This window comes from Pelodiscus sinensis, chromosome 3 (assembly GCF_052426305.1).
Source record: "Pelodiscus sinensis isolate ZL-2025 chromosome 3, ASM5242630v1, whole genome shotgun sequence".
Classification (NCBI taxonomy): domain Eukaryota; kingdom Metazoa; phylum Chordata; order Testudines; family Trionychidae; genus Pelodiscus; species Pelodiscus sinensis.
In genome coordinates this window covers 132269877-132297444 of record NC_143054.1, presented here as the reverse complement: position 1 = coordinate 132297444, position 27568 = coordinate 132269877, and the positions used below count along the sequence as shown (strand labels likewise).

At 38.6% G+C, this 27568-nt stretch overlaps 1 protein-coding gene across 3 annotated transcripts in view; it reads left to right on the top strand.

The window, feature by feature from the left end:
- RGS7 (regulator of G protein signaling 7) overlaps nucleotides 1-20166 on the top strand; it is a 375675-nt gene extending 355509 nt beyond the window's left edge. The window contains exons 15-18 of one of the 3 annotated variants that reach the window (XM_089777370.1): nucleotides 1418-1604; nucleotides 4202-4291; nucleotides 5602-5655; nucleotides 7465-8366. In XM_089777370.1, coding sequence (XP_089633496.1) covers nucleotides 1418-1604; nucleotides 4202-4291; nucleotides 5602-5655; nucleotides 7465-7539 — 406 coding nt within the window. In that variant the 3' untranslated portion in view covers nucleotides 7540-8366. Of the gene's footprint in view, nucleotides 1-1417; nucleotides 1605-4201; nucleotides 4292-5601; nucleotides 5656-7464; nucleotides 8367-19300 lie in introns of those variants that run through there. The other 2 variants (XM_075924826.2, XM_075924832.2) reach the window with 2 other exon arrangements.
- The last annotated feature ends 7402 nt before the right edge of the window (nucleotides 20167-27568 follow it).

Below are 27568 nucleotides of genomic sequence, written 5' to 3'. Positions count from 1 at the left end.
ACAAGCAAACTAGGGAAATTACTATAAGGTGGGTGCAAAACTGGCACAAAGAGCATACTAAAAGACTAGTCATCAATGGATTTCAGTCTAGTGGGGTCCCAGTGGACTGTCCTGGGTTCATTAGTGATCTAAGGGTAAGGCATCAGTGTCTGGCACCTGGGATTGTGGGTTCACGTCCCACCCCAACCAGCTAGGCAGCAACCATGAAATTCCATGGGGCTGGAGCCAGCAGAGGTGGGTAGCTTGCTCTGGGGCTGCGGTTCTGTACCATTTCATATTTTCATTAATGACTTGGGAAATGGAGTGGTGAGTAGGCTGGTAATATTAATAAATGATGCCACACTGAGAGGGCTTGCAAGCAATTTGGAGGACAGGATTAGAATTCAAAAGGACCTTGACAGATTGGACAATTGATCCAAAACCAACAAGATTAATTTCAGTAAAGACAGTGCAAAGTACTACCCTCAATCAGGGAAACTCAAATGGATAACTACAAAGTGGGGAGAACCTGGCTAGATAGTAACACTTCTGAAATGGATTTTGGAATTATAGTGGATTATAAATTGAATCTAAGACAACAACATAATGTTAAAGGCTGGAATGTATTAACAGGAGTGTGGTATATAAGACGTGGGAGATAACTATCTCACTTTAGTCATCATCCTCAGCTTGAGTACTGTGCCACACTTTAAGAAAGTCCATAGGAGAGCAACACAAATGAAAAAAAAGGTTTTAAAAACCTAACCTATCAAAAAAAGTTTTAAAAACTGGCAAATTTAGACTTGAGAAAAGAAGACTGAGGTGGTGCTGGTGGGGGTGGGGTTTGATAACAGTATTCAGATATGTTATGGGCTGTTTTAAAGAGGATTGGTTGTTCTCCATGTTCACTAAAGGTAGGACAAGAAATAATGGATTTAATCTGAAGCAAGGATAAGGATAGTTAAGATCTGGAATAGGCTTCCAAGGCAGGTTGTAGAATCCCCATTTTTGGGTAGACAGATACCTGTCAGGATGACTAGATATACTTGGTCCTGCCTCAGCACAGAGGGCTGGACTAGATGACCTCATGAGGTCCCTTTTAGGCAGACATTTCTCTGTGAGCAGATTACCTTGTAGAATTTCTTGCACTTTCCCATGAAGCAGTTGATGTTCGTCACTGCCTAATTTAGAATAATGGACGAGATTGACCACTGATCTGAGCCAGTATGTCAACTCCTATACAGCAACTATATCATCCTAAAGTAAAATTCATGGCTACAATTTTGCTCATGGTTGTGCAGTGTTTCTGTGATGTCTGTGAAGCAGATTTCACATTGTTACGAACTGTGCTAATGAGAAAAGGCCATGTGAAACTGGTTAAACTGGAACCTTAGAAAGAAATTAAACTTAGAATTCCTTTTTCCATATTTTGCCATAGATTCTGGTTAGCAGTTGAAAATCTGAAGAAGAGACCTAATCGTGAAGTACCTGTTCGAGTCCAGGAGATCTGGCAGGAGTTTCTTGCCCCTGGAGCTCCCAGTGCCATCAATCTTGACTCAAAAAGTTATGACAAAACCCAACAGAATGTAAAGGACCCAGGAAGATACACATTTGAAGATGCTCAGGTCAGTATATAATCTTCATCCAGGCATTCTATAAAGTATAGCACCAGTCCAGGCCTGCCTCCAGGGGATGGAGGAGAAAGGGAACAGCTGCCTTGGGGGTCCGGTGATTCCAGCTCCTGGCCACTGCTGTTGGTACTGTAACGTGGTGGAGGTCGGAGCTCCAAGCCCTTTAAATCAGTGTTTCTCAACTTTTTTAATTAAGTATCCCTTAAAAAAAAAAAAAAAACCTACCCCCCGTGCCTACATTTTTCAGACACACCATTTTTTTCTACCATTGTAACACATTTGTTTAAACAACTTAATCGTAGCTGGGCGGGCGATAAAACGTTTGAGTGTAAAAAGTACAATAATAATAAAGCACTGTAAAACTTAAAACAAAAATTCAATTTTCTCCAAATTTTAGTTGTGCTGATGTACACCCCAGACGTCTCTCGAGTACTCCTTAGGGTACTCGTACCACTGGTTGAGAAACACTACTTTAAATCACCATCAGAGCCCCGGGTAGCATACTCTGGCAGCTCTGAGTGTTAGCTTGGGAGGGGAGGGGGTGTGGTATGGCATGCTCCAGGCAATGTTAAGGGCTGCATTTACTCAGTTTGCAATGTAGGACTTTCACTTTTGAGTTCATGCGCTAGGCCAATGTTGTTATGCTAGGATTTCCCTATACTATGAGAGAGGGTTTAAATTATTGTGTAAACCGGTTTCATTGAATGCTTGCAAACTTATATTTCCATCCAGGTTGGTTTTTGTCACCCCTCCCATCCCAACTGTATAAAACAATGCTGGATTAGAAGTTAGACTACTTTATCTTTTAGCCCTTCAGCTTTTAGGGCTTTTGCTGAGAATTTTATTTCTGAGCATTCTCTTGCTCTCTAGCAGATGCCACTGCACACAATCTGCTCAGCACACTTTAGTATGCTGCCTCCTGTACCACTCAGGTTTGGCCCAGATTTCCCTCTGTCATAACAGATGGGTAGCCAAGCCAAATCTGCTACCCTGGGCAGCTGCCCAGAAATCTGAAGCTCTAGGAAGTTGCAAGGTTAGATATAGCTAGAGTCATATTTTCTCTGTAGATACTTGTAAACTCTGCAGGGCATGACTTCGGATGCATCTGAAGAGTACTTGGGGCATAATCTTGTGACCCAGTTCATAGGTTCATAGAGTAATGCCCTTCGATCTCATCTAAGTGTCCTTAATTCCAAAATAAGTACATTAAATTGGATTTATGGCTGAATACGTATCAGTAACGTAACGGTAAAAATATTTCAGGGACATGACAATTATCTTGAAAACCAGCTCTGGGGAATAGAGGGCAAAGGTTAAATTTAAAAGAAATCCAAATATGTTATGGTATAGAAATGGACAGTTAAGGCACTAACAAATCTAACTCTTTGGTGGTGAGGTGATGAGGTTACAGTCAGTGCACAATAGTGTCTACAGTCCCCGATTAGATTAAAGTCAGAGACACATTTGGTTCCTCCCTCCCATCGTGGTCCCACTGCAAGGTAGAATTTAGCAGAATGGTCAATTAACCCTAAATGCAACATCTTCGTGTATAGCAAATGCACTACATTTCAGTAAATTTAACTATAACGGAAGATTGTATTGTTCTGTTGGTAATTTGGGTCTTATCTAGGATGTTACATTTGTTGAATGGCTCGTTTTAAAATTAAACTTAATCTATTTAGGTAACGTCCTTGGAAATTCTCAGAAAACTCACTCTATATTGAGAACAAGTGCTGTTATTTAAGGGGATGGCTTACTGTCATATTCACACATGACAAATTAGTGGAATCTAGTAACAAAAGTCCACTCAGCCTTAACCCTAGAACTGCAACCAGTGCTACTTCCATAAAATATATTAATAACTGGAAGATTTACCCGGTGTTGTTCAGGTCCTTAACTCAAGTTTTGATTTCTTCCATTTAAATCATTGTTCTGGAAGGTGGCGATGAGGGGTTCAGTATGCAGGTTTCCTCAGAGAGAGAGGACAATTCCAGCCCCCTCTCACCATAGCAGTTTGGAGTCAGGTGGGATGTGCCTGTGCATGGCCACTGCAGCTGCAGCGGGCACAGCTAGGGAAGGGGTACATGTTCCTCATCTGGGGAACAGATAGACACACAAACAGACAAATTCTGAAATATATAATAGATAGATGTCCCTTTCTCCATCCTTGCCTCTGCTGGTCCAATGGGGTTATAACTGTCCTGGTCCCCATCTCTGGCCCCCTTGCTGCCCCTGTGGTCATTCTACAGTATAACTCCCTCCTACAAGATCCCTCCATTTATATTGTATGAGGAATAATTGAATTCCAGTCATATCCCATTGTCTTGGCACAACCAAGCCTTGCCTTGCTTTAAATTATGATAAAAGGAAGCCGCATACCAAATTTGCTGGTCCTAGGAGGAGTTCTTGAACAAATGGACTCGCAGATAGATGCACATTTCTAAAATATATAGTAAGATCATCTCTAGTATCGATCAATAATTGCATTAAATATTCTATTATCTATCTTTTTTATCTCAGTCCACTGCATCTTGTTTTCAAAACATCAATTCAAAATCTCAGTTTTATAAATGTATGTCTTTTCTCTTTAGGAGCACATTTACAAACTGATGAAAAGTGATTCCTATCCTCGTTTTCTACGATCCAGTGCCTACCAGGAGCTGCTACAGGCCAAGAAAAAGGTATTGGTCCAGCTTATCTTTTTGTTGCCACAGTACTTGGTGATGGTTAAGTTTGCTGCACTACAGGCCTTTCTCTCCTTTGTGAAAGTGCAACTGGATATCTGGTAGGTGACCAGGTTGGCTTATTTAGCGGGTCACATATATACAGTAGTTTGATTAATGTATCCTGCATGTGTGTATGTTTTAATAAGTTAAATTAGCAAACCTTTTTTTAAATTTTACATCCCACATTGTAGCACTCTTTCTGTTACCAAGCAACAGTTAAATAAAGTAAAATACACACAGTATAGTCTTTCAGATTTGCAAATTTGCTAATTCTCCTTTCTTTATTTTTATTTACAAATCCTACAAATTTCTTAAAATTGATCTAATCCACATGAATAACTTCTGATTTAATTTTTTTTTTAAAAGTACTCTTGGATTTCTCTTTTTCTCCCTTTTTTATATGTCTAGTTTTTTATCAGGTTAGGAATCTAATAAGAAAGTGAGATCATGTCTCACTTATGCAAACAAAACATCCTACCCTGATGCATGACACTTGAGATCTGCATAGACAAGCCCCTCAGTGTGAGGAGCAGATTACTTGATACAGGGTCAAAGTTCTGAATACAAGGAACTTCCAAAACACTTAACAATGCAAAACTGTGTAATGAAATTGTTGCTTGTTACAAGTGGGCCTAATTCTACAACTATCCTGAATTCTGAAATCCTATTGCAATCAGCTGAGAACACTGTCCACAAAATCAGTCCCACTACGCTATGCAGTAATAGTAATAAGCTAATTATGATCACAATAATACAAAACTATGAATAATATGACAACCTAAAAATTATGTGGAAGTACTGTATGGGTTTTTTTTCAAATATTAGTTTCTGAACCATCCAATCTGGAGAAATGTTAAAAGTTCCTGAGAGCTGCTACTGTGAATGCAAAGTCCCTTAAGTTTTGCAAATGTCCGTTCTTTAACATAAGAAATGCTCTCCATTTTTTTTTCTTTTCAGTTTTTCTTTTTAATCAAACCAGTATGATCCATATGAGAAAAGTTGTTTTGTCTGGTAGTATAACTGCTTTGCCCGTCCATTGTTATATAAAAGGCATTCATTAGTAGCATCATACCTACTTTTGCTTCTTGATTTGTACATGAGCTTTGTTTTGCAGTCCATCTTTTCATCATTCCTTCTTTTCTGCTCTATTTGTTTCTTGCTCTTCTTCTTTCCCCCCTTTTCTTTTCTTTTCTTTTCTTTTCTTTTCTTTTCTTTTCTTTTCTTTTCTTTTCTTTTCTTTTTTATGCCCCCGTTTTTAATTTAAGTTGGAAAACACACTGGATCGTCGAACATCTTTTGAGAAATTCACACGCAATGTGGTAAGTTTGTTACTTTGGCAAACTCATAAGCCTGATCCATGAAACACCCTTCTTCCTACCACCCCCCTAGTCCCTCACTTTTCCTCCTTCTCTATGACAACAGATAAAGTTTTGCATTCATGCAAATTTATAACTTACATAGAAATGACTGATTCGAACTAGGCTTTCCTTACAGCCCTCCTCCAGCTCTCTCTCCTTTTAGGACACATCTACACAGCAGGGCAAAAGTCGAATTAAGATATGTAATTTCAGCTACGTCAGTTGCATAGCGGAAGTCGAAATAGCTTAATTCAGCTTTTGGCACTGTCTACACAGCAGGAAGTCGAAGGACGAACTCTCTTCCTTCAACTTCCTTTACTCCTCATGAAATGAAGGTTACAGGAGTTGGAGTAAGAAGTCCTCCAGCTCAACATTATTTCGAAATAATGGCTTCCTGTGTAGATGCGCATTCCATAATAACACTGCTGTGTAGACATAGCCCTACTGACTAACCTCAGAGAAAACTAGGTTATCACTGTGGCCATACATGGAGGAATGGGCCTGTGGGAGCCATACTGTTTGCATTAAGGAACATAAAATAAATCCTAGAAAATTGAGTTAATTCACTCTTCATTTTTTTATTAAACTAAAGGAACCCCTGGAAATATGTTTCATGCTATTACTTTTCCTAGTGCATCATAAGATGAGACATGCAGAGTCCATCTAGCCCAGCATCCAGACTTCTGAAAGTGGCCAGTACTAGACACTTCAGAAGAACAGAACAGTGCTGTTATCAAGGGATCTATCTCCTGTTGTCCAGTAGCTGGGAATCAGAGGTTCAAGGATACCTGGAGCAATAACGTGTCCTTGGCTAATAGCCATGGATGGATCTATCCCCCATGAACTTTTCTAATTCCTTTTTGCGCCCAGATATAGTTTTGGCCTCCACAGCACCCTGGCAGCACCCTGGCAATGAGTTGACTTCTCATTGTGTGAAGGAGGACTTCCTTATGTTTTTTTTTAAACTTGATGCCTATTAATTTCATTGGCTGATCCATGGTGATTCTGTTATATGAAGGAGTAAATAACACTTCACTATTCACTTTCTCCACACCATTCATGATTTTGCAAACCTCTGTTATAGTCCCCCTTAGTCATCTCTTTTCTACGCAGAACAGTGCCACTTTTTAATCTCTCTTCACATGGAAGCTGTTCCACCTCCCTACTGATTTTTGTTGCCCATCTCAGTATCTGGTTCTAATATAACATTTTTGGCAGATGATCAGAATTGCACACAGTATTCAAGCTGTGGATGCACTATGGCTTTATAAACTGTGTTTGATGTGTTTTTTAATGCACTGGCTTCCTTTCTTTTTGCTATTCCTACTTTGTACTAAGTGGGGTCTTTACCAATTTTATAATGGGGGTGTGGGAAGTAATCCATGACAACTATCCCCAACTTCTCTCAAACCCAGTAATGTTTCTCAGATTCAAAGGTGCCCTGTGAGCAGTTGATGCTTATAGTGCACTAGAGGTTTGTTTGAATATTGTTTCAATGACGAAGTACAAACAGCCAAAATTCCTGCCTACACTCTTCAATTCTGCTCCATTCCTTATTCACTGAAAAGTAAGAATTTATTTTTGAAAGATGTTGTAGCAAGGTAATAATGGAATTTGGTGGATTTCCTCTCCACAATTTTTTCACCAGCAACCATGATTTCCACTGATGTCCTCACTTACTGGATTATTTTTATTTGTGCCAGTGTCTTTGGGTCTTTTTTGACATTGTGCAAGTTCAAACTAAAGCATTCAACACATTTATTTTTGTAGGGCAGAAACATCCCTATTTTTCCATGCCATAAAAACTGTACACCAACACTGAGGGCGAGCACTAACCTGTTATGAAAAGAGGTAGAAAGATCTTGGATTATACTCAAGTTTGTCTGCATTGTCTATTGAATTGTGCAGTTCACGCTGCTGTGTGTGTTTGTTGTGGCTTTTGCTGTGACAGTTGGTTAATGGAGCTGTGTGTGTTGAAATGAAAAATATAAAGAGCTTCAGCAAAGACCATGGTTTTTGTTTTTAGTTTCCAGGGGAGGAGTGACCATTCTCATAAACAGCCTCCTGTATAATGAGTTGTTAACTCCTTAAAATAAATTTATTTTATGCTAAACAAAAAAGAAACAAGTCAAGTGAAAGAACAAAGTTCTATGACACTGTGAGGATATCTCACATGCTAAAAGAAAACAATATTTGTGATATTTTATTGTAAAGGTTTCCTTTAATACATATTGGGTAACTTACCTTGTACATTCAGAAACTAATTTGGATTCAATGGGACAAAGTCACTAAAACTCCAGGTAAAAGTTGTTAGGTAAAACCCACTAAAAAATAAATAAATAGCCATGAAACAAAAACCCTTTTTTTTTGCATGGTGGTGTTGCCACAGCATGTTTCACTGTGATTTGTGTATTGTTTAAAGAGGTTGGTCTATAAAACAACTTTATAACGTAACAGTCATACTTTCTTTCACTGCAATGTGTAATAGAAATTCCTGTCTTATGTAATCAAGACTGCCCTAGTAGAGAAAACATGGGAACAATTACAGCATAATGTGACCTTTGAGAGTGAGACTTTTTCTGACTGGCAACCTATAATAACTAGGATAATTGTGGGAGTTTTGATCCAAAAGTGGCCTTGCTATGGGTACATTGCAAAAGAAATTATTTTAGTCTGCTTAATGCTGTTGAGAAGAAAATTTAGTTGTGTTTGCTAATATATAATATATATTAATATTCTATATTTAGCTGTGATTGCTAATATATAATATATATCAATATTCTATATTAATGTCCTCTATAAAGATAAAATCCAGATGAAATATTAGCTAGAATGTTAAATTTAATGCACAGTAAATAGTTGAAGAATGTTACCCAAAGTAAGTTTTAATTTTTCTGCACTGTATATTCATTCTCATTCATGTATCACCTCTTCCCACTTTTCCTCCTATCCTTCACACCATGTATTAACTTTTGTCTTTTGAACTTTGTCATCCTATACCCCAGAACAAAGGCAGATGCCACAGACAAGGGAAATTTGCATTAAGTAATAATAATTCTAGATAGGGTACGAACAATGGGGCAAAAGTGTGGCTTAAAAGAAAGAATGTCAGGGAAAGACAGTCTGGGCAGGGGGAAAGATTTTAGGATGAATAAAGCACTAAAGAGGAGCAAGTGAGGGGGAAAATGGGTGGAATCAGAAAGTAGTTTGCTAGAATTGTTGTTCTGGCTTTCAATCTCCTCATTTCTCCCACCACTAGCAGGATGTAAGAAGGTTCTGGACAGGCAAGGTGCTGAAAATCTGTGTGGTGCCAAAACTACCATTGAAAACAATGGACTCTTGGCAACTTCCAGAATTGGCCCTAAAATGAGAGCTATATATTTGCAATATGATTCTATTGTCTGTGGTATCTTTTTTTTTTTTTTTTTGGTCAGAAAAACTCAAGTCCACATCACTTTTAAGGGAGGTCCTGTTCATACCAACTGTGTCTGTTGAGATACAAAGGGCCAAATATTCAAACACTGGCATTTCAGCTGCCACTGTGTAGTACACATGCATACACACCAAATAGCAACAATGCAGACTTGTTGCTTCCTAACAGGAGTACCTCTGCACTAGGTTGCTCACTTGCGAGCATAGCTGCCCACATTCATATATACAATGTCCTATTTGTCTGTATACAAAGATAGATTCCAAGCAAAAGTATCTGTTTAGAAATATGGCCTTAATAAGCTCTAGGCATAAACCCATCACCCAGATCATCGGTGACAGTAACTGGATTAGAAACCAGGAGTACTTCCTGATTCAGATCTCAGCCTTGATGGCTAAACAATTTTGTTTTGATATTTTTTCATAAAGACTCCTAATTCTTATATCCTCACTCTCAACAACTTCTGTTGTAGTTTGCATGAGAAAAATACTGAGGGTTAGATTGAGTCACAAGTAATTCTGCTATCTGCTACCACTGAGAACAACCTAATTCCATCCTCTTTGGAACCTCCCTTCAGGTAGTTGAAGGCTGCTATTAAAATCCCCCCCCCCTTCTCTTCTGCAGACTAAATAAGCCCAGTTCTCTTAGCCTCTCTCCATAAGTCATATGCCCCAACACCCTAATAATTTGTATTGTCCTCTGCTGGACTCTCTCCAATTTGTGCACATCCCTTATGTAGTGGGGACCCCAAAACTGGATAAAATACTCCAGATGTAGACTCACCAGTGCCAAATAATATCTTCCTTTTTTAAAACTCTCCTTTTTGTAGGACTTCAGTAATGTATTTAAATACTATCCCATCTCCTTTCATATATAATAAATAAAGCTGATAGAAACACCCTGACACATTTTGGTGAGAATTAAAAAAAAAAACCTTTTTAAAATATGAAAAATTATAAGAATGCAAGAATTTTTTCTATGACATTTCTAATCATAATTCTTTGGGGACATTTTTATTAAATCAAACTTTTATGAAAAAAATCATATAGAACTTAAATAATGAAATTTCAGTCCACTCTGGTAATTAAGTATAGAAACAAAAATAAATGTTTCTATATGCTAACTGTTATGTAAAGGATAACACCTAAAATCAAAGGAAGAGAGAAGTCCTTGGAGGACGACTTGTGTTTTTAACTTTTCAAAGAAATATGGGACTCATGAAAGGTGCTAGACTGACAGTCTATTGAAGTTTTCCATCTGTGTCCAGAATAGCTAGCAGTGCCAGTTTCTTCTACCCTGCTGTGCTCAGTGTTCTTGAAGTAAAAATTTAAAGGATTGGCTCTAAGGTGGTTGGCTAGTTTTATTTCCATATCCAGTGAGCTATCTCGCCTCACCGCAGATGCAGACAACACATGTACAAATTTCAGGTTTGTTTGTGCTTTGTTATATGGATATACACCCACAACAAAACAAGACCACCTGACCAAATTCATTCTATGTAGTATACCAAGCAACCAGTATGTGATAGTAACCTTCACTCATTACCTATTCAGTGAAATGTGAACCAGTGACCTTGAGCAGAAAGGTTTTATAGGGCTCAGTGCTAAATCCCTGAGACATCCACTCCTGCTAGGATTATAGGCATATTTACTAGTGTCCCATGATGTTGTTATCTCCAGCTCAATGAGCAAACATTGGAGTACTTCATGCATGAGATGAGAAATTGTCAGGACCATTAAACACAGCCAATTTGCACAATGGCTCAACAAAATATCACTTAGCATTGATGTGTCAAATTGTGGCATACAGAAGGAAATTCAGATTGTTTAAATTGTCCTTTGTACTTAGGGTACATCTAGACTACATTCTTGTTTTGAAAGGAGACATGGAAATTCAGTGCTAATTTGCATATCTTCTTCCAATCGCTTTTTCGAAAGCATTTATTTAAAAAAAGAAAGCAGTTTAGATGCAGTTCTTAAAAAAAAAAAAAAAACTTTTTCGAAAGAATCCTGCACACCTCATTTTTTGAGGAAGAAGGGTTCTTTCGAAAAGGTTTTTTTTTTAAAGAACCACGTCTAAACCGCTTTTTCAAAAAGAACGCTTTCGAAAAAGCAATCGGAAGAAGATATACAAATTAGCACTGAACTTGTTAAAAAAACAAGCCCTCTAAAACCTCTCTCAAAAAAAAGAACGTAGTCTAGACGTACTCTTATTGTACAACTTGTTTTACATCAAATCATTTTAGGGCCATGTTAAACAATAGAGGTGAGATTGTCTTTTATGTTATCATTCTTGAGGGATCTTTGTGGACAAACATATAGGATTCCATATGTAATAATGAAAGGAACTTAATGAAACCTCAGTCATCAGACACTACAAATCTAATACAGAATGATAAGGGATTTTTAAGTTAAACTTATGAAGTATTTTCCCGGAAGCCAATTTTGAGAGGCTAAACATACTAATTTCCTAACCAACAGTTAGAGTTGTTCAGGAGTTTTAAAGTGAATCATTTCTAATTAGAAAACCAAGCTAGCCAATTTGTCAAAACTGAAACATTTTAGGGGAAAGTATTAAATTTCTGTGAGTGTCCTCACATTCCCAAATTATCAAAAAAATCATTCTGACATTTTCTTTAAAAAAATCTAGTTTCTTGCTTCAAACTTTCTTTATATTTCAAAATTGAAGCTAAATATTTTAGGTAAAATATGGCTAGAATCAAAACAAAACATTTCACAGTAATAGAAATGAAGGATTTTGATGACTCTCACCATTTTCAAGATTTCAAATTTCATCGTGATTCAGGATAGGAAATAGCATTTCCTATCCCATTCAGCCAACAATTAACCAAAATAAAGAGCAGCATCTTATTCCATTTCTAATGAAGTTTTGCCAGAGCAAGGCTCCAGGATTTGCTCCAGAGTACCAAGACCATATTTGTCAGGTTAGGTTTGAGATACAAATGAGTAGAGCCTAGTACTTCAAATATACTTCACCTTATGTAACCTCTGCCTCCATCTTTCCCTGTTGTGTCAGTCTTTAATAATATTTGATTACTCCCCATTGGTCACTGTTGCAGTCTCAGAGGAAAATAAAATCAATTCATAAATCAGTCCCATTTTAAACTCACACACAAACTCTGCGTAAAATTTTGCAAGTGATATAAGAGCACAATTTTGAAAAGTATGCAAGTGATTTTGAAAAGTATGCAAGTGATCTCATACTCTCATGAGACCTTAAGCTTCTGTCACATAAGCAGCTTTTGATAATTTTATCCTCTGAAGCTTATTTATTTCCTATTCCACACTTCAACTGTTAAGCATGTCAACCTTTCTCCCAGGCCCCAGTCTAGGGAAGGCTTAACATTTCATTGACAGGAAGAGCCACCTGTTAAGGAATAGAAGGAGAAACACTTAGAGGGAGAGACAGTGATAAGGTACTAGCTGGTTTTGGAAAAATGCGGGAAATAGCAAAACTAGGAAATCCGCTCTCTCCAAGAGCCATTTGCTCCTCCTTTCTTCACTCTTGTCAATTATCCAGCTCCTTACAAGGTGGTCTTAGGGGAGCTACATCATTGGCTGCTATCTTGCATGTCCTCCTCTCTAGCCATCGCAGTGCAAATCCTTACAACAGGTTGAAGGGAAGAGGAATCTTGATCCTACCCTGAATCTCACACCTTCTGCAAAGCCTGTTGAGCTCCTTGGTGCCACTGTTGTGGTGAAAACACTGGCATAAGCTCCATAAATCTTGCTTCTTCCTACTTCCTGAAGCAGAAGCATATTTGTGGGACATCAGGCACAGCTATATGTGGAAGATGGGGAAGAATTTGTGGCCCAGAACACCATGTTAAGGGGAATAATGGCTGGCTAAAATCTATAAAAGTATTTATTTTAGTCTCCTTAATCTCCTCAGAGACCCTACCCATCACTATCAAAGCCTTTATTTGTAGATATCTGGGGTTACACTTGGAAGTTTCTCATATAGAAACCAACTTTATTGCCAGCAAGCCACAGGTGTTTAACACATAAACAAATGAATAACAGAGAGCAAAGGGTTTGGTGAAATTTCTTGATCACATTATGTTCGTGTCAGTGTGCATACTGTGCATCTATTACACAGTGAGGTGCTTGGGATTTTTATTACTAGTAGCTTTGAGAAATATTGATGAAACTGAGTAGCATCTGCTCTAATAATGAAGAAACATAAAAAGGGGCTGTTGAACTTGCTTCAACAGGAGCAGAAATAAAGAGAATTTACCTTTTTAAAGGTTAAATGTCATCTTCCACCCCTCTATCTTTCCTCTTCTATGTGTTTCAGTACTCGCTTATATGGAGCTTTAATGTTATCTTCTATAAGCAAGTAACTGATGTTATTGACATTGTTGCTAGCATTTTTGTGAGTTATATGAGATATTAATGAGGTGATACTTAAAAAAGTAAAAGCGACGAGGAGTCCTGTGGCACCTTATAGATTAACTGAAGTGTAGGAGCATAAGCTTTCGTGGGCAAAGACCCACTTCGTCAGATGCATGTTTCATGCATCTGATGAAGTGGGTCTTTGCCCACGAAAGCTTATGCTCCTACACTTCAGTTAGTCTATAAGGTGCCACAGGACTCCTCGTCGCTTTTGCAGATTCAGACTAACACGGCTACCCCTCTGATACTTAAAAAAGTAAGTGTGTCTTATGTTCTAATATAGACTTTAGTTGGATAAGATTATACATATTTCTTTCTGGCTCTAAATAATTCCTAAAATTGCTTATTTGGGTTAACTGATTGTGTAATTTTCTCCCTAATCCTATAAACTTTAAAGTACAATTAGTTGTATTCTAAAAAATGTTAACTATATAAAAATATTAGCCCCATAATCAACACATCTGCTTACTGTCTATATTCAAAGTCATACTTGCTCAGTTTGCCGATATTTTACTCTCTCTTCTGTTAGCTTCTAAAGCTAGCACAGTATTTGAGTTGGATTCCAGTTTAGCCTGTCTGTTATAACAGAATTGTTATCTATATTTCATTTGCAAGACAATAGTGTTCTCTCAGTTGCACCTGTGCAGACAAAATTGCTGCATTGGAACAGACAAAATTGCTGCATTAGAACATCCTGAAACTTTTACAAAAATTCAGATATGGGCCTTGCCGTAATGCTCTGTAAAATAACCATGTATCAATATTATTTTATTATTCAATAGCTGTGTTGCCTGCGAGTATTCAGAAGCATATCCGTTGATTGTTGTGATTCAAACAATTGTCTATTGTTATACTGCTGTTAGTCGCCCCAAATTAAATATATTTGAGCAAGAGATGCACTCTATTGCTTTTTGTATTTTATCTACGGAATTGTTTACTAAATACCAGTCAGTTACACCTGTCTTACTCCCACTCTTAATGGAGAAGCACAGGTGTCAGTTACTTACATAATAATTTGGCCTGAAAAACCTGTATTACAGTGACGATTCATAAGGAAAAAAGAGCCCAACTCAACTCTCTGTTCACTGAATGATATAGGAGAGGTGACATCTAGATAAAAATAACTTTTTTTGTGAAATAAGCACATCTGGAAATTGTTGAGAGGCAATAAATATGAAATCCTACCATGATAACTTTAAAGAGCCAGCTTTCAGAGTAGAAGTACACTTTAGAATGGATTTGAAGTGTACAGCTTTCTAGACCTTGAGGTAAACATTTTGCAAGTTAGAACAGAGGCCACGTCTCTACTCGCGAGAAAGTTGACCTAAGACACACAACTACAGCTACAAGAATAGAGTAGCTGCAGTTGATGTACCTAAAGTTGAGTTTCTGTGGTGGCCTCACTGTGGGAGGTCGATGGGAGAAACTCTGCCATTAACTTCTTTTACTCCTGGCAATCCCCGTGGAGTACGGAAATCAATAGAGGTGCTATCAGTGGTCAATTTAGTGGGTCCTTACTAGACTAGCTGAATCGAACCCCGAAGGTTGATCTCTGGAGCATCAATCTCAGGGTAATTGTAGATCTGGCCTTAATCAGTTTTATTTAATGTCCAAGCCAGACTGCAGTCTAACTGTCTCTTAGCTGCTTTGGCTCCATGTATACATATAAATAGAATGGATGCACAAAGGAAGCATGGCTGATGAATAAGAAGCTACCATGTTTAAATAGTCTCTTTTCTGACCAGAACCACACCTTAATTGTAAAATATAGCTCTTAAGATCTTTTAGAATGGTATATGTGAAGTTTTATGCACATTGTTCAGCTGATACTACATTTCATATTTTTAAAGCAATGGCATAACTTCCCAGAGAAGAAGGGCAGCCCCTTGCTTGGAAATTTGAAAACAAGAGTGGCCAAAGATTGGAAAACATAGTAGGAGAGCAATATAGAAGGAATTTCACCAAATGAAATGAATGGGTAGCAGGTTTAAAACTAATAAGTGAAAGTTCTTCTTCACACAGCACATAGTCAACCTGTGGAACTCCTTGCCAGAGGAGGCTGTGAAGGCTAGAACTATAATAGAGTTTAAAGAGAAGCTAGATAAATTCATGGAGGTTAGGTCCATAAAAGACTATTAGCCAGGGAGTATGAATGGTGTCCCTGGAGACGGATGGCACGAGATAAATCGCTTGATCATTGTGTCTTCGGTCCACCCCCTCCGGGGCACCTGGTGCTGGCCACTGTTGGCAGACAGGCTACTGGGCTAGATGGACCTTTCGTCTGACCCAGTACGGCCATTCTTATGTTCTTATGTTCTTATGAATTAATGCTTTATGGGGGTTTTTCCATCATTCACCTCTGTTGTTTTGTGCATCTGTGTTATGTTCAACTGTCATGTTTTTAATTTAAGGCTAATTTGTAAAGACTAAAAATTGGTCATGACCACTTTCTGCAAATTTAAAATAATGTATGAAACACATTGTGTGTGTCTCAAAATTCAAGGTAACTTAATCAAAACTGCCATCATTTGCTTGGTTTTGGATCAAAATTGCCTCATTTTTACAAGTTATCATAAATATCTCCCTAAAACCACTGCAGAGGAAAGGGATCAGAACTTGGCTGTAGTTCACCAAAAGCTTCATGAATTTCTAAACTTTGAGAACCTGGTGCTGGTATTGTATTTGCAGCTAAAAGCTGAGTAAGAATCTTCTGTTGTCTGATTTTGTAACAAATGCTTTGCCACAGTGCTGTTAATTGCTGATCTGTGCAGTTTTCTTTGATCCTTGTTCAGGAGAATGCACTGTTATACAAATTAACGTCCAAGTCAAACCAACAAAGACTTCACAGGAGGGAGTTCATTAATTCAAGATCTTCAGAAAATTGTAAAGCCCATTTGCACATAGCCATGTACTAAAATAAATACTTAATATTACTTGTGAATAATTTCATTTCATATGCTTATGTATTTTGCTGGGATTTTTAAATCAGCCTAGAGCAGTGGTCCCCAACCTTTTAGGTTGTCGGGCGCCAGGGGGCGTGGCCGTTTGCCCGCCGGGCACCAGGGGGCGGGGACCGGGGGTGCCCCCCCCAGCCGCGCGCCCGGGGGCGGCCCCCCCCATCCACGCGCCCGGGGCCGGCGCTCCCCCCCACCGCCTCCCGCCGAGTGCCGCGCGCCCGGCGCTCCCCCCGCCAAGCGCGCTCCCCCCGCAAGCGCCCTTGCGCCATGTGCCCGGGACCAGGCCAGCCCTGAGCACCTGGCGGGCACATTGAAATGCCCCCGCGGGCGCCCTGGCGCCCGCGGGCACCGTGTTAGGAACCACGGGCCTAGAGGATTTAACCACTCAAATGCTATTGAAATTCAATGGGAGGTGGGTGCAAAACTCAATTAGATTCCTTTGAAAATCTCTCCTTAAATTGTCCTGCCGATTAACATACAACAGATGTGACAGTCTTTGCCACCATAAAAAAAGTATTGAAAAGAATATAATGTTAAGGGTTTTCCCAATATTTCAGTTTGGGAAAGACTGCTTTATTTCTAAGGCTAACCATGGACAAAGACAGACTGAACCCAAATAAAGTTGGAGTAATCATTCATGCAGGGGAATTTATATATAAATAAGCTTTAGACTTAAAATTTCATTATAAATTAATTTTAATCATTGATCACTGACAGATCTGTAACTTCTCTGAGACCGCTTACCTTTCAGCTTGACTTTTAAAACAAATCTAATCATGTTCATAATATTTAAAATATTAGGGATCCAATCTTATGTTAATTTCAACACCCACATAAATATTAAAAATATGAACATATTTAATGCAAGAGTGCAAAATAGATTTGTACCTAAGCTATAATAATGTTTTTAAAGTATCCTTATCCTATTGGCAGAAATAAGTAAAATATTTCATAGGTTTCATTAGCTGCTGAACAAATTATATAATTTGCAGGCTGGAACAGTACAAGTGGATATGCACATCAAAAGTGTTGCAAAAAATGGTTGCTTCATGTGCAGCCTCTAAACATTGTAAAATGGGATGTGGGTAAGCAAGTGAGGTGGTTGGAGGTAGAGATAAGAGTGGATGAGAACAAGCTTGCTTTCTTCTGAAATGCCAGGTATTCTTACTGACAGTGGCAGCATACCAAATTTGATGATCAATTCATATAATCCAGCACAGCAGATCATGTTCTCTTAAAAAAATAATTTGTACAAAGAAAAAATTGCATCCAGGTCTACTGAAAGTTCTGGTCTTTAAACTTGTAAATGTAAGAGTTATTTTATTTCATTTATTTCCAGTTAATTCGCTGATGAATCATGTTACAGCAAATGTTTACAGTTGAATTTCCCCGTGAGAGAAAAACTGAATTTATGGTGAATATAAATACCAGCATTAGATATATTTGTGTAAGACAGCTGAGTTTTATTAGACCAACAAACATAACAGTAATAGGTTTTTACTGACAGGACAAAAAGAGGCTTGTTTACCATGTAATTACTGTTGATATTTTTTTAAATGAACTTTTGATTTTTCCCATTTCTCATATTGTCTCTGAAATCTACTTGCTCTTTCAGGGTATGTCTACACAACAGCGTTATTTCAGAATAACGGATATTATTTTGAAATAACAAAGAGCACATCTACACAGCAAGCCATTATTTCAAAATAATGGTGAGCTGGAGGAGTTCTTACTTAGACTCCTGTAACCCTCATTTCCTGAGGAGTAACAGCGCCAAAAGCCAAAATAAGCTATTTCGACTTCAGCTATGCAATTGACGTAGCTGAAGTTGCATAGCTTAATTCGACTTTTGCCCTGTTGTGTAGACATGCCCTCAGTGAGTAGCAGCAGAAAGTCACTAGTTATCTTGAACTATAGATTTTCTTCTCTTGTACTCTAGATCTGATCCCTGTGCATTAATTCCACTTTATTATCTGAATTAGTTAAGATGCCAAAATATAACTGTATATCAACAGAAATGCAAACAAAGAAATGAAATGGAATCCAAGGGCCTTCAAAGCAGTATAAGTGAGACACTTGTTGTACACCTGTACAATGATTGTTGTAAACAGTAGAAATATAACCCCCCCATCGCCACTCTCCCCAAAACCCCAGCAACTTTAGCTTAAAAGCTTGCAGGAAGGATGTTTTCCTACTTGTATCAGAACACTTATCTTGGCACCTTCTGAGACATGCTGTATTGTAGGATCCTTCTTGAAGCTATTTTAAGCGATAGGACTGACCAACAGCAAAAGCTTAGTGTTGACTTGCTGTTAAGCACAAATAGATCCTTTTGGATGATACTCTATAGCAGCGGTGGGGAATGTCTGGCACACTGGCTGCATGCAGTTTCATCAAGGTTAGACGGTGCTAGGCCTGCGGACGATTTGTTTTCCTGAACGTCCCCCGGCATGGAGCCCTGCAGCTCCCAGTGTTCGCGTTGTGCTGTTCCTGAACAATGAGAGCTGTATGAGGTGACGCAGACTGAGCCACTGTTTCCTGTAAATCCCCACCCCTGCTCTAGCTTATAATTTTCTGGATAATTATGTGAAACAATCTTTCTGTTGACAGTGTTGGATTCAGTTTTCTGCAGGTGTTCAAAGTATAAAAAGAACTTTTTTTGCAAATTAAGTTTTGATGTTAGCTCCCATTGGTGCCCCCATACTGTTGCCACATCACTGTCAAATTGCTAGGTGTTTGCTGTTGAGTAGGTTTTCAGTGATCATGCCTCTGTCTTCTGTTTTTTGTTTTTATCTTTTCCTCAGGGGAAATCGCTCACGTCAAAGAGGTTAACCAGTCTAGTGCAGTCCTACTAAAAGGATCATCCTTGTAGCATGGAAGCAGACTCAAATCATTATACATATTTGTAGCTCACTGATTGCCTGAATCAGAGGAGAGTAGAACAAGATGTTGCATGAGCAAGGACCTGACTTGTTTTCTTTTGTGTATACTAAGGCATTACAGACTCCGAGGGACTCTAACCTTTCGATGCCTCCATTTCGAAAATTGTCTGCTCACTTCCTCCTTCATATCAAGCTGGATCTGTGTCATTTTATTTTCTGCAAGCTCAAGTACAGTGAAAAAAAAAAGCTTCTGCTAGACACAGTTTATTAAAAAATCCTGTCCATTCACAAACTGGAAGAAATGTAAAAAATGCATATACTAATAAATATACATATGACATCACATTTATTGCACAAAAATTAGCACAGCAGGTTCCATTTCACTGATGTATTCACACTGAGAAAGAAAGCCTGTGTCTTTGTCTGTTGTCTGTATATTCTCTGTTAATGTTTCTTGCATTTATTTTTATACCATATTTAAAAAAGAACACCTTTTAATCCAAATGTATTAAACTTGATCCTTTCTCTGTAAATTTGTGTATGTTTATATTGTTGTTTTATCTTTCATTAAAAGATGCAGAATCTCTTTCCTTTGGTAAATTTGGGATTTCAATGCTGAGCCAGAAAACAGAAAGCCATCTTGAGAAGTTGTTTAAAGTCGAGTTCTTAGTGCATTTTCAAATGGCATCCTGCAGTTCTGTGTTTGCTGACTCACTCTCTCAAGATCAAACATACCTATTTTACAAGTAAAAAAAAAATGTTATTTCTAACTACCAGCGAAGCCAAGTCAGCTTGTGGTCTGGATCAAATGAGGTTCTTTTCATCTTACTCATCATCACTAGTAAATAAATGAAATTTCTGCTGGCTAGACTAAACCTGTAATCCAATTCTGCATACCTTTTGTTTATAAATTATATCCCCAGTGACACCTATGTGACCAGATTGAAATTTAGCAAATATTTCTGCTGAAGTGTAAGAAGAAATAGAATTCAGCTTATTCTTTTAGTTCTGTTAAAAAGCAGTAAAACTTAAATCACTTCTTGAAGTGAGCAAATCGATTGAATGCAGAGAGAGAAGCTATTCTGCAAGAAAATGTTATTTTCTCCACAATCATTTTTGATATTATAATTTCATTTTAAACTAAAAAGATGGTGCTACAGTTTGAGATACTGTCGTCAGAGAGCAGCTCCTTGACTGGAAATGTGTAATGTCTTTGAATTCAGGTTCAAGGGCTTCATTCTGCTCAACCATTATGCAAATAGTTCTTTCTTTGGAATTACCCATATGAGTAAGGATTTAGTGGTCATGATTGGAAAAATCAGGTCCTCAATTTGCAAAAATGCCCAGCAAGTTTGGCACATTTTGAAGCCATGTTGAGAAGGGAGATGAAAGATATTGCTTTGGCCTAAAAAAATAGCACTTTTAACTGGTACAGAGCCCATGAAAATAGTAGATCCAACCACTACCTGAGAGTGATCCTGTGCAAGACTTTTTTGAGAAAGTGGTGATTAGTATGTATAATTCTTTCATCCAGGACTCACAGCCTCACTATAGGATAGTATAAACATATTGGAATGTTATATCCACACTTGGAATGAAACAAGACAGGTGTTATTGTTAGGAAGAAATATTGAATCCCAGTTTGGGGCAATCTGCAAAAGGAAGTTAATTGCATAAGATTAGCTACCTAAACTGTACCTTAGCCTGCTCTTTAAGCCTTCATCTAGTATAGTATTTAAGTGCATGCTTAACTTAAACCACAAGTCTTGCCATTGATTTCACTTTAAGTGCTCCGGTGCATTGCTGCTTTGGGGCTGTAATGAATTCAAGTAGTAAGGACTTCACTCTTATACCCTTAGAGTTCATTTTTTTGGATTCCTAGCTTGAGTCACCTTAAGGGGCAAAGTTTTCAGAGGGTGGTTTCAAGTTAGACACACAAAATCATTAGTCACTTTTGAAAACTTAGGCAACCAGGTTTGTCAAGTCAATCCTATTGATGAGTGGTGTGATATTTAGCTGCTGCTTTGTTGATACACAACTGTACAATGGGATATAACATTCCTTGTCATCATACTGTAAATTTACTTGCGCAAGAGCAGGAGGGCAGTGTGGATGCTCTGTGGATTCTTGCGCAAGGACGGCTGTACTTGCGCAAGAAGCCGCAAGTGTAGACATAGCCCAAAGGTTAAGATGGTGTTGCTTTCCCCCAGTAATTTGTTGTTTTTAGATGATGCTCCACCTAGGCTAATTTTCAGCAAGAGTTGCAGTGAGGATGTTAGAATATCAGATAAACGTGTTTTATCCTTTATATACTCTAATGCTTGAGCAGGAAAACCTGAAAATCTCACATGACTGCCTGATCTTACAGGATATCTATGCCTATCAATTCAATCATGAGGTTTGAGTAATTTAGATGGTATTGAAATAAATATCAAGACGTTTGAGTGGCTATTCAAAATGAAACCCAGAGTCTCAAACTTTTAAGATTTACTTTTCCTTAATCACAGGCCAATTTATCAGACACAGAGTTTGAAAGCTCTGAAGCATGTGTGCTGGGCAATTTGCAGAAACAATGTGCACTTTTTCAGTTCTCAGAGCCATGTAAAGATGTATATTTCTTTCTCCTGCTGTCATTCTTCCAGAAATTGAATCTAATGGTGCGTCGCCTGTATCACATTAAAAGTTAGCTAAGTAGATATTTTTAGGATCTACATGTCAAATTCATACAGTAGCTATTCCAGATGTAGCATTGTCACAAAATCATGAATTCTTCAAATCACTTTGGAACAGACTGGCTAATCACAATATTTGGCAAGTATATTGAAATGCAGCCCTTTTGTATGTATTCCTGCTCTTGTATTATTGATAGATATTGAACCTCTCAGGACAATGATTGTGTCTTTTCTGTGTTTGTACAGCACCTAACACAATAAACCCCTACTTTAATACCAATATTTCCTACCAGTAATAAGGACTAACTTCCAAAGTGTGGGAGTTGAAGATTTAAATTCAGCCATAGGCAAATGATGCAACTGTCTTAACTTCAATAGGCTTATACCTTAGGTGAATTTGGATCAGTAACAGTCCAGGAAAATATAATTATATGTAGCCACAAACTTTCCATCACTGCCCCATAGCCATGCTTCAACAGGTCACAAATCCTCTCCAGAGAGGAAACGGGACTTAATCTTGAGTCTGTTCATGCTTGACCTCACTGTTGTGATTACCAAATCAGGTATCAGGCCAGTTGGAGTGCTGATTTAGGTGATGAGTAAACAAGGCCACTGGGACGCAGAGTGTGATCACAGGCCTGAAAAAAAAATCCAAAAAACAGTCCACACAGAAACCCCATTTTGATCTGATCTGCCTTTCATATTTCTCCCAACTCCTGGGGAAAGGCAGCCATTCAGTGCCTCCTGCCTCAAAACAAGTAGCATATAGTGTTCCTACTTTCTTCTCTTACTCCTGTGTGACCAAGGAAGTGGAAATCGTCCTAGACTGCTCTAGACTGATCTGAGAGTTGGCAGTGGATGGTCTGTTCGGCTAAGTCTATATTATAGCCATTTTTTGGAAAAAGCTACGCAAATTGTGGAGTGCAATTTGCGTAGCTTTTTCCAAATGCTTTTCCGGAAGAGGCTTTTCTGCCATTTGGCCCTGTCTAGATGGGGCCAAATGGCGGAAAAGCCTCCTCTTTCAGAAGAGTCCTAATTCCTCGTAGAACGAGGGCTCCCTGAAAGAGCATGTTTGCTCTTCTGCAAAAAAAAGCGGAAGAGCAAACGCATTCCCTGGATGTGGCGGAGTTTTTCCGGGATACCTCTGGTATCCCCAAAAAACCTGCCAGTCTAAACTTACCCTTTTAGTGGTGCTCAACCTGCAGGCCACATGTGGACTATCAGAGCAATCTGATTGTGGGTTGTGAGACATTTTGCTGATATTAACTGTCTGCTGTACATGTACCCCTGGTTGAGAACCGCTGCTTAGTCCTATGAAGAACTGCTTGTCCTGCTCCCCGCCTTGCCTCACAAGGAGGTGAAAATCACAGAATCCTTCTCCTGCTGTCACTGCCTTACTGGGAAGGCTGAGTCTGCTGCTTTGCAGGCCCCACAGGTGGCAGTTAGGCATTCACCAGCATCTCCATGGGAACAGTGAGGGAAATGTCTGCCAACGCTTTGCTCAAGATAAAGACAGTTGCCAGGAAACATCCCAAATGCTGTAGGCCAAAGAGGGTGGCAGTGGAGGAGGAGGAGGAAAAGGGGAACAGGGTAAAATGTTTAGGTGCTGGTGGGAGATAAGTAGCAGGAATGATCCTAAAGTGAACTGATTGACGAAGAATGTGCAGGTGGTGAACGAGAACTGATTGCAGTGGCCAAAAGCTGAACTGACAGGGGAGGGTGGTTGGGAAACTGATGAATCAGCAGAGTAAAGAAGCCAGATTTTAATTGATCAAGTGCAGTATTACTAACCCTACCCATTCAGAGATCTTCATCAGAACCTCCTCCTGCCCCAATCATGATTGCCTTAGAAATTATGATTGATTATTGCTTTTTTTTAAAAAAAAAATTGTCAGAGAAATATCCCAAAAGAGTGGAGCTACTACTAACCCCAGGTGACAGCTCCTTTCAAACTACACACTTAATATTGTTGGAAATGAGTTACAAATATGACCTGTGAAGAAGAAAAATCCAATAAGCAAGCAAGAATTATTATAGGTAATGTATAACAGTTACTACAGTGGTGGATGCTACAAACATACATATGTGAAAAGCTGTGTTAATAATTAAAAAGTGAGCAATAAAAGGACAAGCTGTTTCACAATTAAAGCAAAAGGGGGATCTAGCAGTTAGGGCAGTGGTGGGGAAAAGCTGGTTGCATGTGGTTCTTCAGGGTTAGCTGCTGGAAGATCACTAAATGGTTTGTTTACCTGAGCATCCACGGACACGGAGCCCCACAGCTCCTAGTGGCTACAGTTCACTGTTCCCAGCCAGTGGGAGCTCCAGGAAGGCTCACCAGATTCCCCACCCCTGGGTTGGGGATAATTATGCATCTATTTTCAACTCCAATCCTTAATTTTTGATCAGCAAACATCTTAACGCCTGCTTCTATTTTTCTATCGGCAAAATGATTATATTTGTACTTTATTTCCTCATAGGGATGTTGTGCAGATGAATAAATATTTGTGAAATGGATCCATTTAAGTGTAAAAAACAAAACAAACAGCTTTTGTTCACATATCAAACATGGATAGCATAAAATTAGACCTCAGTGCTCATTCTTCAAGGAAATATTTGCAATTTGTTTATTTTTAAAAATGTATTGTGTTTCAGTTATTAGTGTAATCGAAATTAATGAATGCTTTTCTCTACTTCCAAATGACATCACAATTTCAGAATAATCAAATTTACCTTTAAACTGGCTACATTGATTGGATTAATCTAGCTTTCCAATTTTGATTTAGCTGAAATATATTTTGAAACTGCATGTTAATATTTTTCTCCTCATGTATAAATCTTACTGCAAAGCGAAAACCCAGTTTTTAAACACCGTTAAAACATCAGTATTTCTTTAGGAGATCTGTATGGCTGCGTCTAGACTGACATGATTTTCTGCAAATGCTTTTAACGGAAAAGCTTTTCCATTAAAAGCATTTGTGGAAAAGAGCATGTAGATTGGCACGGACGCTTTTCCGCAAAAGCACTTTTTGCGGAAAAGCGTCTGTGCCAATCTAGACGCGGTTTTGCGCAAGAAAGCCCTGATTGCCGTTTTCTCAATCGGGGCTTTTTTGCGCAAAACAATACTGTGTTGTCTACACTGGCCCTCTTGCACAAAAGCATTTGCGCAAGAGGGCTTTTGCCCGAACAAGAGCAGCACAGTATTTCTGCTAGAACACTGACAATCTTACATGAGATCATCAGTGTTCTTGTGGAAATTCAAGCGGCCAGTGTAGACAGCTGGCAAGTTTTTTTGGAAAAGCGGCTGATTTTCTGGAAAAACTTGCCAGTCTAGACGCAGCCTATGAGTACAATTTAATTATGGCACTATAGTTATGTAAGTGGTATGAAGCTAGATACTACAGTTGCCCATATATATTTTTTGGGGCCTGGATATTTAGAGCAAGAGACGTAACATAAGTTTTATTGCTCTCAGTAGCAAAATAGCAAATACTACAGGAACTGTTGTTCTGTCTTTCTTTCACCCAAAAGCATTTCTTGAGTTCACATATGTTAACTCTTTTGAGATAAGCAGATTTTAAAAATTATCATTAGATTGTTTACTGATGCCTTTTGTCTCAGATAACTTATTTGCTTCTATTGGTGTTAGCCTTTTTATGCATTCCTCCCTATCCTGTAAAAGAACCTCTAATTTATTCTTTTAATATTTGTATTTATTGAGCAAGGGTTGATTTTTACTTTTAATGAGGCATTAGCATTTGTATGTAATTTTATTTTCCATTTTCTTCTCTGTGAGGAACATTTAAATCTAGAGACAGCTATGACCTTTTTTTATAGGTATTTTTTTTCTCTACACTGCTCTTTATCTAGGCCAGAGGTGTGGAACCTTTTTTGGGTCAGGGGCCGCTGACCCACAGAAAAAACATTCCGGGGTTGTTCATAAGTGAGGAACAAAAAAAAAAACTCTCCACCCATCATCAACATTTCTGGGGTGAGCCCCAAGCCTCAGGGGCCAAATGCAGGCAAGCCAGGGGCTCTGTCCAGCCCCCGGGGCCTTAGGTTGCCCACCCCTGCTCTAGGTTAAACTTTTCTTATACTCCCTCTTTTTTCATCTGTGATGGATCTTTTTTTTTCCTCTGTGTTACATTCTCTTTTCATGGTGCTTGCTTTCTTATTACTTTGGTCCTCTGGCTCTCATTCCAATGGTCTTGCTCACATTTCTCTGATGACTTTCCATTCACTTTTTCCGTTTTGATTTTTTCCATCAATAATTTCTGTTCTTGTTTCAATTCAGAGAAAGGAGGGGCCAATGATTAAAGCATACACACCATTTCACACTCTTGCTGGCCCCTTTTTAAGGGGATTCTGGGCCCTCGTTAGGCTTGATGAGCTAATTTAAAGAGTCCATCAAGGCAGCTAATTGAAGAATAAGCTGTGCCTGATAGCTTTTCTTTCCCTCTGTGAATACCTATTGGAGAGGAGCTCCCAGGGTATCACAGTCTCTGAAGAGGTTTGTACAACCTCAGAAACCTTGAATCCAGAGTATTTCTCATTATGGCCCTGATCCTGCACTACTGAGGCTAAGGGAATTTTTCCATTGATTTCAGTGACACAGCATCAGGGCCTTTTAGGCTGTGTCTAAACTACATCCCTTTTTTTCGAAAAAGAGATGTAAATTAGACACTTCGAAATTGCAAATGAAGCCGGGATTTAAATTTCCCGTGCGTCATTTGCATAATGGCGGCCACGTTTTTTTTAAAAAAAGGGGCTTTTTTGAAAGAAAATGGATGTTTAGACAGGAATTGTTCAAAAATAAAACCCTTTTTCGAAAGATCCTGTACTTCTGAAAAAATGAGGGATGTAGTTTAGACACAGCCTTACTGCGCAGTATATCTCAGAAATCCATCATTCAGCATTGTCCATCAAGATCTCACATGGAACCCGCAAGGAAAAAGCAAAAGAGGTAGACCTCGGACAATGTGAAGAAGATCTACTGAGACTGAAGGACAACAACTGGGATACTGCTGGAGTCAGCTAGAAGTTTTGTCTCAAGACAGAGTGAAGTGGAGGAGACTTGTAGATGACCTATGCTCCATTCAGAGTACTAGGGTTTAAGAAGAAGAAGAAGAAATCTTTCGTATGGGCTGGAGGTGTAATTTGCCCACATCTCAAAAAAGGAAAGAGAAAACTACAATATACGTTTTATGAACAAGAGCAAAGGCTAAAAGAAAGAGATACAAAAATTCAGAATTAGGTGTTATTTTTGGAGAAATTAAAATGTTAATGAATTCTTAGTCCAAAAGAAATGTTTTTATCATTGATCATAAACCTCCAGTTAAAAAATGTCCCACCTCCGTCATTAGACAGGATGCAGAACCTTAGCTGAAATTCTGTTTGATAGCTGGCGTTCTCTGTGATACTGACAACTAAATGCTGATTCATTCTTTTAATTTCCTCTAAAATAGAGAGACAGCCAAAAGTTAGAATGAGAGTATAAAACCTCTTATTTTGGTGATGTTTT